We start from the raw sequence: 13482 nt of genomic DNA on the forward strand, positions 1-13482 counted from the left end.
TACCACCCTGATGATTATATTCGTAACTTATAAAGAATCCTCGACCATGATTTTATATTACTTCTTCTTTTATATTACCGCTGAACATTCATTTTCAGTTGGGCGAGTGTGTGGAATTGTTGGACGCATACCGATGCTCTTGTGGGCGATCAGACTTGTCTTTCTTACGTCATCGTCTGACAGCGGCCTATCGAACGGTAGCCGTGGACATGCCACTGCCTCCTGCTCCTGCGCCTCTATCGCAAGCATCGGAGAAACTTTTACCGGTCGTGCAGCAGGTTGTTCTTTTACTTCAACAGAAATTGAGCTCCTTGAACGAACGTCGAAATAATCTAAAGAACAGCAATTCATGGACGAAGGAAGCACAGCTCAAAAACTTTGCTGAAAGAATTGCATACGAGACAGTTCTATTGGGTCAAGTTTTGCAGGCCCTTAGAATATGTAATCAATCTCATTGTAATTCAGAATCAGTCAAATTACAAGACCTCATGGAATCTCACCGGAAGATTGCTTTCTTGGAAAAGAAATTAACTAATCCTGAGTTTGACTTGGACACAATGGCACCGCTAGAATTCTATACGAGTATGCTTGCGGAGAAGCTTGTCGTCACAGGGGAAGTGTTGTCTAGTGTCAATACTCCAGACTCACAAGAACAGAACCCGGTTCTCAGTGCAACGTGCCGTGACTTACAGTTGCGTTTGCTCGAGCGTGAGCGCCAATTGGCACAATTAATCTTAAATTACAAAGAGGAGAAGCTCCATGAAATTGCTGTAGTCATGACGCAAGAACAGCGATGTAGTGCACCTCTCGACGAGTCTATTTTGCTTGAAGAAGTTAGAATGCGAGAAGCGTGGGGCAGAGCGCATCGGTTGCTCGTGCAAGAACTGATCAGTCATCAGACCTCTCAGTCGTTGTTCCGTATGACACATATGCTTAACTTGAACGATGAGACGGTCTGTTCTGCTCCTACAGCCTCGTCTTTATCCTTAACATTATGCTCGGCAGAAGCCATCGATCGGTTACAAGCCGCTGCTGAGGAGTCTCTGAAGCAAGAAATGGAAGAGTCAGTGTTGACTTTGTCGCAGAAATACGAAGAAATTCTGGCCCAGCAGAGAGCTGGTGACACTTCTCTCATCAATTCCGTGTCAGCCAGCATGGAAGAGGTGTTGAATGAATTTGCCGGCATTATGGCTCAAAAGGCTCTCATCGATGGTCATTTGGCGTTGTTGCAAGAGGAATTTGATAAAGGTTCTCTGCCCACCGCTCAAAATTCATTGCAAATATCCGAAGATAACAAAGACCCAATTGAATCAGCTGTTGATGTTCTAGATAGTGAAGCTCATCTTCTCATGTTTTTAGGTGGCAAAGATTCTTCGGTTGAATCATTAGTCAAACCTGCACTTTCACATGCTGAGTTTACTTTCTTGTACAACAAAGGAGTCCAACAAGGCAATGAAGACGCCGTGCAAGTTTTGTCCCAAATTTTACTGAAGAAACCTGAAGTTTCAGAAGTTCGTGCGCTAGCGTCATCGTCGAGCTACAGATCGTCATCCTTATCGCTACAGCAGGCGTCTCCTGTCGCTTCAGATCGGGACCTGGATGTCATTGAACAACCTCGTTTAAGAACTGCAATTTCAATGTCCAAAATTAATCCTTCGCCAAAGTCTCGTCGCAAACACGAAACAAAAAAATCTCGTCGGTCTTCAGACATAACAGGGATGACAGTTCCAGGCTGTAAAATGTGTGAGGAACTTCGTCACGAGCTTGCCAAACTCAAGAAAAAACATCAAACCCAGGAGAGCAAGTGTGACAATTGCCCGAAACTGTTGGATACAATTGAAGTGAGTTATAACGGATGACTAAAGTGTAGCGTTGGAAGACAGGATAAACTTGTGTATTGTATCTATGTGCAATGATACGCATTTTTAGTATTAAAATAACTTCCTACATCATATGGCTTCTTTCTTGCCACGATACGACAAAAAATGTTCGCGTTATTTTAAATGTTCACACTGAGTTGGATTAAGCCTGATTTGTATCATGAACCTTGAACTGGACACTGTTAACTGTTACTGTTTATTCTATATATATTAAATTTTGTTCTTCCTCAGCGTTTGGAGGCAGCGCAACGTGCTCGAGTTGAGCTACTGACTCCGACCGATAGCGATCAAACTTTGGCTGAAATGGAGAACAGGATTATGGTTCTGGAGGCAGCATATGAAGCGAAAATTGCAGCACTTGAACTCCAGTATAAGCAGGCTCTTGACAACCATCCTGATAGCGGTGACGATACCATCAGGAAAAGGTATCAAAAAGAGATCATAGAATTGAGGGTGAGTACTTTAAAACTACCGTGAAGTTTTATTTCCAGTGTTAGATATAACAAAATAAATTGTATCAATATTTTTTCTGGGTGGAAAAGTTTTTTCTTCTGCCCATTTTAATACTTTTACGAGAATTTTGAAATGGTCGTTCATTTTCAGCGGAAAGCTCTCACCAATTTCTCAACCATTCAATTATATGAAATTTTTTCACAACTCCTCAAACCGTTTGCGTCAAAATTTTCAATACAGTTTTATTTATTCTACGGCTCACCTATATATTCTCTCCTTAGCATAGGGACAAATCAACACTACTCTATTTAGTCTAGGCTCATTTATCTATTCTCACCTTGATACAGGGACTGTGTGAGAAGGGCTTAGGAACAATGGAGATTTCCACGCAGCGTATAGTGGCTGAAATCAAAGAAAAACATCGCCAGGAGTTATCGCTCCTGCAGGCAGAAAAAGAACAGGCGTTGGCTGAAGAGACGCACGCCACGTTGGCTGCGCTCGACGCCATGCGCAAGGCTCATGAGGCCGAGGTTCAACGCGAGGTCGCTAAAATGAGGGTGCGTATTGATTACTATGGTTATTTATAAATTTTAGTTGCATAGCTTATCCCAAAATTTTCTAGTCATAATTAAAAAAATATAACTCAGTACTCACTGTAGTGAGTTACAGAGAGCGCATTTTCTCGTCGACGAAAACATGAAGTCACGGACAGACAGACGGACATGACGAGCACAATAGTGCATTTTTTTCTATAAATTAGAAAATGCGCTAAAATCGGAATTTTAAACATAATTTTGAGTGATTTTATTTATCGACTAGGGATAATTGTAGATAATTAGGTTGAATAATACAATTATATTCGTATAAATAACCCAGGAGGAGTTCATATCGAAGATGCAAGCTGGTCAAGACTTCGGGGAAATGTCGCAACGCCACGAGACCGAAATGCGCGATATCAGGAGAGAAATTCTCTCGCTCTCGGAGAAGTATTCGGTGAAATGTTTGGAATCAGCTGACCTGGAAACTAAAGTAGATAATCTAGTGAAGCAACTGAATGAAGCCTGCAAAACTATAGCCGATCTTGAATCTAGGAATACGAAACTCAAAGCTCAGCTAACGGAGAAAATCTCTTCGCTCAAGGTTAGTGCATTTTGTTCATAGTTTGATGCCTTAATGACACCAGCAATTTTGTGTACGGTGTTCCGTGTTAATTTGCACTGAAATTCACGTTACGTGGTAATTTGCACCTGTGCTTAATACAAGTGTGACTTTAAGAATTTGCGATCAACCAAGAACTCTATTATTCGACCTCCATCGATGACGTAACTGACTAGGGAAATATTGACGTTAACTTTATTTAATTAACAACTTTTGTAATTTCGATGATTGTGTTTGGATAATATTGTAGATGAGCGTTAATGCATGTTCGTATAGATGTTTTTAAATTAATTTTATTTATATTTCGATTCGACAAAGCGCATCCAGACATTGAATTTAACCCATTTTTGACTAATCCACAATTGACGCAACTTTTGTGAGGTGTTTTTCTTCTACGTCTTTTAACACCGACAGGGTGGCAATTGCACGACGATGTTTTACCCTATATTTTAAATAAATAAAATCAATGCGGATAAATAATCAAGGCAGGTTCATCAAACAAAGATTGAAACGGCTTCGAACTTTTCGTTTTAATTACTCGATTCAATACCAAACAATTATTTACAAGAAGATACGAATTTCATGCCGGTGGAAAACATTAATAATGCCCGTATGATTTCGATGCATCGATGCATCAATTTTTTCCCGTTGCTTATTTCTTTTTACAATAATTTTTTTACCCAAGATAACATAACGGCATCTACTCGTATGTATGATAAACTCTGTTATTGAGCGACGTGAAGCGAAAATAGCCTGGAGTTCATATCGACAATGAAGCCGTAGTAAGCCATTGCTCATGACTGGGAAGATGAAGTCTAGGTTTGATTCTAGTATATCACCGACAAAACTTTTATTTATGCTGGACTTATCCACTTAAATGTAGAGAAATAGAGTAAAGTTTTTGTGGTTATGCTCAGGCAACTACCACTCCGGGAGATACTGAGTCTGAACTGAGACTGCGTGTTGCTGAAGCCTCACTTAAGGATGACAAACTTGCTAAAATGGAAGCAGAGCTTCAAAGAGTCCAGTCGGTGAGTGCAGACCAACAGTTTTTTTTTCATGTCAAGCTCCATTTTTTTGTGGTGCGATAAATTCTTTAGTTGTCTTCATGCGAATTGTAAACAACATATCAATGCGAAAATCGGGTAAGCCCATTTAAACTAAAGTGGTTTCGCCACTTTTGAGTTGGTTTGAGACTTGAAAATTTTCGTCTCGTCGAACAGGACGACCGTAGCTAATGTAAATGATCGAGCTTTCACCGTCACAATGCATGGGGTCATAGCTTAAAATTTTGAACGCGTTTAAATGTTGATTAGAATCCTTGTTTTATATGTGGACTTGTGTAGTGTCACACTCGATGCACTCGCCTTTTAACGATTAGTTATGCTTTGCAACCTGGTGTGCTTTGTGTTGTTCCTTATAGTGCATGCGTTAATAATAGTTAGGCTACGTGTTTGCGTTGGCTTTGCTTTTGACGTTGTTGCTTACCAAACAGCACGAGGGCGAAGTTTTGGAAGTTTGTCGTCACCTACGTCATTTTTTGAGAAGTGACAGGCCGATCATGGCCACTGATCAACTATCTGCAGTTACTGACAGACTTGAACACTTGATGCTGACTGCCTCGACGGCGCTGCGAGGTAATGTATCCAATATACTTCTCATTAACACTCGAATTCATGAGCTACTTTCTCGAAAATTATTACCGTGATCCTGAGCAATGAGAAGTATAGGACTAAATTCCTTCATACAAAATGGTTGGGTTTGATGGCATGCTTTGCATATGCTCGAGGATTTTGTAATTGTTTTCTTGAGTGCGATCCTGTTTCGGTAACGTTCATTGCTTGAGCTAGAACGCTTGCCCTGCAGTAGCAGAGGTATTGTTTGTCGCTTTCAGTATCCTTAATAAGTCCTATTTAACGTAAATTTTTGTCTCTCTGCTCGACTGTCAACTTTCTTCTTTGAAACTTTTGTGGTTTGCTGCCCTAACAGACGTGCTTCCTACCATTTACCTTCTTTCTCTGTATTGTTCTGAAATGTCCAACCTATTCTTTCATGACCATGCCATTTTTTTCCAAACATCTCGGTCGTAAATTACTTGTCACTACAATTTTAATCAAAAAATTGAAATAAAATTTAGACTGTCTTTTTTACGTCACGTTAGTTTCGTGAAAGGACCCAATAAGAAAAGAAATATTTTTATGATATGAACTAAAAGGGTTTAAATCCAGGTACGAATGTGCAAGTATGCATATTTTCAAAGCGCAAAAAAATGGAATAGAATGGCCATTAATGTGAAATTCACAGAAAAATCTGAAATTTCTTATCACATGTTCCCAACTTGTTTTGATTTTCGTTGTTATTTTGTTGATATTTTCCAGACAACACTGAGGGACTCAAGCAGCCGAGACAAACGCGGCCGTCCCTGAGGCGACCTAAAGTCTACTCCAGCAAAGGTGACGAGCATATATGTAACAATGAATAAAATTTTCAATGAAAATGAAAATTTTCAAAATTTGAATCAAATTTTCATAGTAAATCATTTTGAAAATTTGAGATTTTTGAGGTTAAAATCGTGTCAAAAAAACAATACTACGCGACTCGCGTGATAATTCTAATATAGTTCTCTGAATTTTATCAAGTGGGATTAAATTCTGAATTGAACACCTAATGTTTCAGGCGGTGATCACACAACACCTATACAAAAATTATGTAAATTAGACATTAGTGATCACTTCGTAAATTTTGATTAAAGCAACAATTAAATTAAATTATTATAAACTTGTGACAAAAATCTTCTTTTACGCATTGTTTTAATTAATATTTAATAATATCATTAATATGAATAATAATACAATAATATAATAATATGTGGATATTAATTAAATATCAATATCCACAAACGAATATTTAATTTCAGAATTGACCCGCTCGCCGAGCTGTCCCCGTCTCGGCGCCCACCCTCCAAGGTTGTCGTGCCCGACAACAGCGATGGATGACCTCCTGCACTGCTACCCTCTACCCAACTCCCCTCTCTCGGGGATGGTCGCTTCTAGGAAAAAAGTCTTCGAGAACACCGACAGCAACTCGTCAAAAGCCTAACTAAATTACTGTAGTTTGTGACTTAGTTGATATAAAAAGCAATGCTATGAATTTTTGCAGAGTTGCGCAGTGGTCGATAGATTATTATTTAATTCACCGCATGGAAAAAAACGAGAGATCAGTTCTTCGAAGGCTTTTTACAACTTGTACTTAATTTGAAGTCAATTTTTGTGCCATGGTAAATAGTACTAACTGTAGGAAGCTAGTACTTTCCGCAACAAAAATTGCTGAGTAAACTATCATAAGGAGACTTGCATGTACATTGCTGACGAAGTTTATATTATTTTTTGTGACTTGAATCAAGACTATTTTACTATTTCTGCTGTTTTTTGAAGTATAAAGCATCGGTAAGAAATGGTGCCTTCATGCCTGCATAACACACATAACGCGTCACTTTTTCGGAGCTGAATTGTCCATTCTTACTGATAGGATCAAAAGATATTTATTCTTCATCAGTCTGCTACACGTGTTCAGTTTTAATGTTGTTGCAATACTGACGTTGTTTTAGGCTTAATTTAATTGACAAAACAATTTCGAAAGTCAGTTCGGGGTGAAATGAATTTTTATATTTTTCTTGCGATTTCATTTTCCGGCCCATACATTGGAATAAAATTAAGTGGGGATAAGAATATGATACCTGAGAACAATGGAAAATTACGAATTGAAACTGTCGGATAATTTATGGTACATCAGCAAATTAAAAATTTGAAGGAAACGTGAGAACGTTAATGATGAGTGTAAAAAATTTTGATAGTTGAAAAGTGAGGCAACTTTGAAAACATGGTTCATTTGTAAGCAACCTATATGACGATAGAGCAGAAATTTAATTATGGTCTACCAATCAAAACAGGTTATCTATTAAGTGGGGATAATGGATTTCAACGTTTATTACAGACATAGACACGTTGGAGACATAATGACTGATGTCAAGGGAAAGTAGTGGCAACATCCAGAACAACTAAAATAATATTAAAATGAAATGCCCACTTCTCAGCTTTATCATCATATGAGAGCTGTGATCTCGTATTATTTAGCAAATCTGAACATCAACCGCGGAATGAGTTCGCAAAACTGCAGTGCCGAGGTTGGTGAAAAACGTTCAATATTATCATGAATGCTTCCCACTACTTACCATGTACAGATAGGCATGCCGTCGTATGGCGCGTAAAATACGAGTTATTTAAAAGCAATTCTCTAACATTAAATTTAACAGATGGGTTACAGTATCATATTAGTCGCGGGCCAGCAGTCATTTATTTAAACGCCATGCAATATTTTCACTTATAATCGTCTACAGAAGCAACAAATTGCGGGCTACAGGAATCAAAGAATATAACCTGAAAAAATCACCACCTCCACATGCAAATCTATGGATAGACTTTATACTCTCATTTAAAATATGAAGAGCGTTAAACGACGACACTTTACCCACAAAAAGTGGTGAAGAAGAGAATACGATAACGTCAACAATTGAGGCGCACTCACGAACACACACACACACACACACGCGCTTATCATTTTAAGTATTTAACACTGGGCTAGTTAAAGTTTGTCTAACGCTATCAATGGGTTTAATCTTACAAATTAATGTCAAATCGTCATGAGAGAGATGAGTAGCATGATATAAGAGTTCAAACGCAGGTCTTCAACGTCAATGAGTCCAGAGGAAGTAACCGGTGGTCGCTGGCTCCAGCTGTTCACATTAAAGCTACTATCGATAGTGTTAACAACGATGATATTAACTCATTGTTGACTACGTGTCATTACGGTGCAGAAAATTGCCACTTAGCACGTATCTCCATCGAGCGAAGTGTGTTCTAAGAGTAAGTTATCAATTGGCATTTTCCAGTAAAAATAATACATCGAGTTTTTAGTACACATCAGTCCCTTTCTAATACCGATAATTTGGTATAATCTTGAGGATCTGAATGCAAGATAATGATTCAATAATAATCATCCCACGGTCTCGAGGTAGAACGTCTGTGGCGTGTAGTGCGAGGAGGCGCAGAGAGTCAACTTCTCTTAAGTAAAACAACGGCTAAAATTTCGACTGGAATAATTCCAAAGGAACCAACTGCATTTTCATCCTGATGGTGGTTTGCCAATATTTTGTGTATTATCATTTTTGTAAACGAATAATTAGATTTTTAGGTGACAGTAGCCATAACTACAGATGGAATATATTTTTTCGATGAAAGTTTTCTAAAAATGTCCGAAATTAATCGTAAAAATAACTAGAACTACAGAAAAAATATAATGAATGAAAGTTATTGAAAAATTATGTCACAAATAAATCGTAAAAACAGCTAAGCAAACACGTTTATCAAGGCTCACATTGATATATTAGCTCCCATCATAAAGTAGAGCACGGCAACTGTACGACAATCTCAACCCATTTGTAGAACCCACTACAGGATTCACCCATCGGCATCTATTGGGAATGAATAGAACGTAAATACAAGACTTTCTGACAGCAAAAATCAGATAATAAGGAGCTGTCACTCTCATTGCCATGGCAATAAACACAAAGTTCCATCATCTCACACGCTTAAACAAAAGGTATATAAGATACATAAGCTATTAATAATTGTTTATAAACGCTTGCAATCAAATACACGGGCAAACTTATGGCACTGCCTTCTATAAATCATAATTCATATTCTTACCAAGAAAATAAAACCTCGTAATTTCAGCCAAACCCGACAATTTCATGTTATTTTTAACGCATGGATAACATGACATATGCTGACGTTTAAACTTGTACGAGACACACAAACACGATCCAGAAATATTCACAATAGCTGCCAATAGGGTTAACGTGGCTGCTGTACATGCAATGCATGTCTTCTGTTCCAGGGAAGATGAGTTAAGGAAATGAGTGAATAAAATTAGTAGAGTAAAGAAGATGAGTGGAGTAAAGAAAATAATTAGAGTATAGAATAAAAGTACAGTAAAGAAAATGAGTAGAGTGAAGAAAACGAGTATAGAATGAAAGTAGAGTAAAGAAAATAAGTAAAGTAAATAAAATGTGTAGAGTAAAGTAGTAGAGTACATAAAATGAGTAGAGTAAAGGAAATAAGTAGAGTACATAAAATGAGTAGATTAAAGAAAATAAGTACGTACATAAGATTGAGGACTGGAAGTGCGTCGACGTGGAGAAAACACCAAATGTAACAGCACAGGTGACATCTTATACAGATAACGGAGAAGGAGGGAGTAGGTGATACAACGTACAACAAGAGCTTACACCTACAGGAAATGTACAGCCGACCGTGAGAAAGTTTATTTACACTTTACGCTGCAATCAATCGCGCTCCATAAACAGGGCGAGCGGACGACGTTTTCCTTTATGCAGTTACACGGTCTTCTGAGTATCGATAATATAGTTATTTTAACAGGGATGAAATAACGACACACATACTCGCAAGCACGCAACCAACAACGTATAAAGATCTGGAAGTCCTGGTAGAGTGGGCAAACGGACGGGCATATTTACGCACTGCTCACTACTCCTCGCCTTCAAAGTAACGACTCGTTTTACATCCTTAAAATCCTTCAGTATGAGAGTGATTAGCAGAATATCGCATACTTATACATAACTCGAAAATATATAGATTCACAGCGGAAGCAAATTCATACAGGTTTCACAATTTAAATATTAACGTGATTAATTGTGAATGATAAGCGATCATGACCTATAGTGTATAGGTTGTTCTTACAGCTTCACTACGACGACGTCTGAATTACAACGGAAACTACCGATTCGCAAATAACGACTTAAAAACCATACGTGTCAATTAATGAAATAAAAAATAGATTAGAGAATAGTGTTTGATATCAAATTTTGTAAAGTTCATAAATTTAGACTTTGCACCCAAGTAGGAGTGAGAGCATGCGAGCAATGCGTTAGAATGCCGGTACTTCCCAAAAAACTTTGTAATTGCTGAAGCATAGCGAGGCCATGGCCGATATAACCTAGTCATTACAAAATTATATTTGTTCCATGATAGCAAAATCACGGAAATTCAATGCACAATTTGTACCAAGAACGATTCGTTTCCAATACAAGGCCAATCGTGAATAATTTAGGGAGGGTAAAATAGGGCGACCGAGTTGATGGGATTGCACGGAGCTAAGAATTACCGATACTCTGAGCATCAGTATATATGACGGATAAACTAGGTGTTCGTCATATATTATCATCATTATGCATCATCATTTGCTACTAAACAATTCTAAAACTTTATCAGCTAATCTTTGTTTAGGCAGAAAAAATATTAAAGAAGAAAAAGAGAGCCACGGTCTCGTTCGAGTTAATTGGCATAACAGTTTTGTGGCAGAACTTAATTTAAAAAAGGAGTGAACTGTAAGGGGAAAAGTTAACATGATGAACTGTTACAATTTTTAAATGAATTTCTTTGGAAAAATTATGCTACGACTTTCCTAGAATGCAATTAACGATTAACAAAAATATGAAAAGATCTCTAAGTCAGGTGAAATTTGAAAAATATTCAGAATTTGAAACTCACTTTTTAATTGAAAATTTTCAAAGCCAAGCAAATCCAGAAATCCTTCTTAAGCTACGTCCCATATAAGAACTATGAGTGTAGCACCGATGGAGCCTAATGAACATCTGTGCGTCACTGACGAATGTCGACTAATGCAAATGGCGGAACCGATGACCAATTGGCTTCTGTAACCATCGATGTTACACCTATAATTTTCATTTGGTGGATGTACTAATTCTATAAATACAATAAATTAGTGGAGGAGTGGACACCTCAACCTCATCTTCGCACTGTCACCAACGTACAACGAATGATAATCGAGAAGGGACTTGACGCCACATGCTTTCTCATAGAAATCCTAATAGTGACCCAACCAAAATCACCAAGATCATAAAATAGGCTGACAATTCTTTTAGGAATTCAAAAATGTGGAAGTGCACACCTAGTCAATAGATCACAGGTAATGGAATAATTTTGAACTTACAAGATTCATAAAATCGAATCAGAATTGTAAGGTCATGCCATGATAGTTGAAGGGGGCGATTTGGAATCTTTGGAAACCTGTGAAAGAATTTCATTTTTTTACCAATAAATGCTATCAATATTAATAGCGAAGAGATGGCTCCCTGTGCATCCGAATAGAAAACTAAACATTTACTTTTACCGAAAATAATTTTCAAAAGCAATCGATGTCATGTAATCAATGTATCAATCGTGCTCAATGTAGAGCAATTGAAATTGATTTAAATGCTTGCAATATTCTCGACTGGAAGTCCATATGACATTGCGTAGAGGCGGATCAAGCTTGGAATATTTATTACCACACGACGAACACACTCATGCTGAAATCTATGGTCACGCTGAAAAAAATTTACTACTGCAAGAAGCAAGCCGCATTCCACACACTATTATCTCGGCAGCTATCAACGAAACTATTAACGCAGGTCAACGCATAACATTTCTACATTTGTAGAACTATACAAGAGGGAATCATGTGCACGCTTTTGCGCATCTTATTACTTAATTAATAACTTAGAAATACGTATCACGATAAATTGATAATAGTGGCAACACAATCAGCAACGCAATCACTAAGAAATGGCATGCATCGGACTTAAACAATCGGTGCACAGTTTAACAATGGCTACGGAATTTATTGCAAAGAAGAAGGTCTTGGGTTCAGGTCCTGTATAAATTCCACAGTCTGTTGGGGACTGAGCAACTTAATGGGGGAAGATATAATGCGTGATTGACCTCGTACAATTAATTTATAAGGGAATAGGATTCATGAGTCAAGTAACGTTCCATAATCACCAACATTATACAAGATCAACAATCGAAACCAGGTTGGGTAATCAATAACATTTTTAAGCCAGTTGGGATGGAAATAGAAATTTAAGCAATATTGTTTCTCCACTTGAATGCTATTTGTATCTAACCTACAGTAAATTCTCATTTCTCTAAACAGAATAGCTACTTCAAGTTCTTATACTGCCAATGATAATTCGAAGAACATCGCAAATTTTCAGTCTACCGTACAAGAAAGGTAACCAAAATACACATCACAGAAGTCCACCACCTTTCACCATTTCTTCTCCTTCACTTCAAAAATAGACAGAACGAACGAAACTTGGGGACGTAATGAAGATATTTAGAATACAATTATTTCAGAGCGAAATCCGACGGTAAATTCGTAGTCCAAGAAGCAGCGCGCTGTTAATGTCTGCTCTACGGATCGAACGAAATGATGGCATGCAAGCTTGACGAGTTTTACTTCTAGTTGATGGCATGCAAGCTTGACGAGTTTTACTCTTAGTTGATGGCATGCAAGCTCGACAAGTTTTAGCTGCACATTGACAAACATGACAGACACAGACACTACGCATCACAAATGAGACGATCAGCGTCAACGTGTCATGCGGAGCTAGCCAGCCGAGAGAGAATGCGGCTGGAGTTGTAATTTATGCCGCATCTTCTTGGTGAACTGAAGAATAAATGTGTAAACACAATTAAATGTAAATATGAACGAAATGAAATGAAAATATGAGGCAGTGGCACTGTAGACATTCGTATCGTCCAGCAATCGAGCCAAGACGAAGGCTCGTGAGGATGTTTACGGCAGAGGGTTGACAACTTGCACGTAGCTTACGGGGAAGAGGCCAGTTTTTCCGTTTATCGTTCCTTCAAACCAGTTATCGTCGATGCGTTGGTTAAGGTTGATAGTATCACCTTCCTGTCAACAGAAAATGCCAGTTAAAAAGCGAGAAATTGATGATATAATGTATTACACTATAAGAAATACTTCATTACTACACAGTAGTGCAAGATAGAATAGAAAAAGTCTATATTTTATAAGAAGCCGAGCGCTAGGTTCTCCGGTTCGC

The 13482-nt window shown here is 38.0% G+C and overlaps 2 protein-coding genes across 10 annotated transcripts in view; one reads left to right on the forward strand and one right to left on the reverse strand.

Moving 5' to 3' along the window:
• LOC108667928 overlaps positions 1–7163 on the forward strand; it is a 58032-nt gene extending 50869 nt beyond the window's left edge. Inside the window, exons 29-36 of the mRNA XM_047884123.1 lie at positions 99–1841; positions 2112–2333; positions 2681–2890; positions 3210–3473; positions 4409–4522; positions 4987–5128; positions 5870–5944; positions 6409–7163. Of these exons, the coding sequence (XP_047740079.1) occupies positions 99–1841; positions 2112–2333; positions 2681–2890; positions 3210–3473; positions 4409–4522; positions 4987–5128; positions 5870–5944; positions 6409–6590 (2952 nt within the window). The 3' untranslated portion in view covers positions 6591–7163. The remainder of the gene's footprint in view (positions 1–98; positions 1842–2111; positions 2334–2680; positions 2891–3209; positions 3474–4408; positions 4523–4986; positions 5129–5869; positions 5945–6408) is intronic.
• A 2475-nt stretch (positions 7164–9638) lies between these two features.
• Positions 9639–13482, reverse strand: part of LOC108667946 (endophilin-A) — a 53041-nt gene continuing 49197 nt past the window's right edge. For all 9 annotated transcript variants that reach the window (XM_047884135.1, XM_047884133.1, XM_047884132.1 and 6 more), the window contains one exon: positions 9639–13331. In XM_047884135.1, the coding sequence (XP_047740091.1) occupies positions 13212–13331 (120 nt within the window). In that variant the 3' untranslated portion in view covers positions 9639–13211. The remainder of the gene's footprint in view (positions 13332–13482) is intronic.

Source organism: Hyalella azteca, unplaced genomic scaffold, assembly GCF_000764305.2.
Source record: "Hyalella azteca isolate HAZT.00-mixed unplaced genomic scaffold, Hazt_2.0.2 contig14662, whole genome shotgun sequence".
NCBI classification, from domain to species: Eukaryota; Metazoa; Arthropoda; class Malacostraca; order Amphipoda; family Hyalellidae; genus Hyalella; species Hyalella azteca.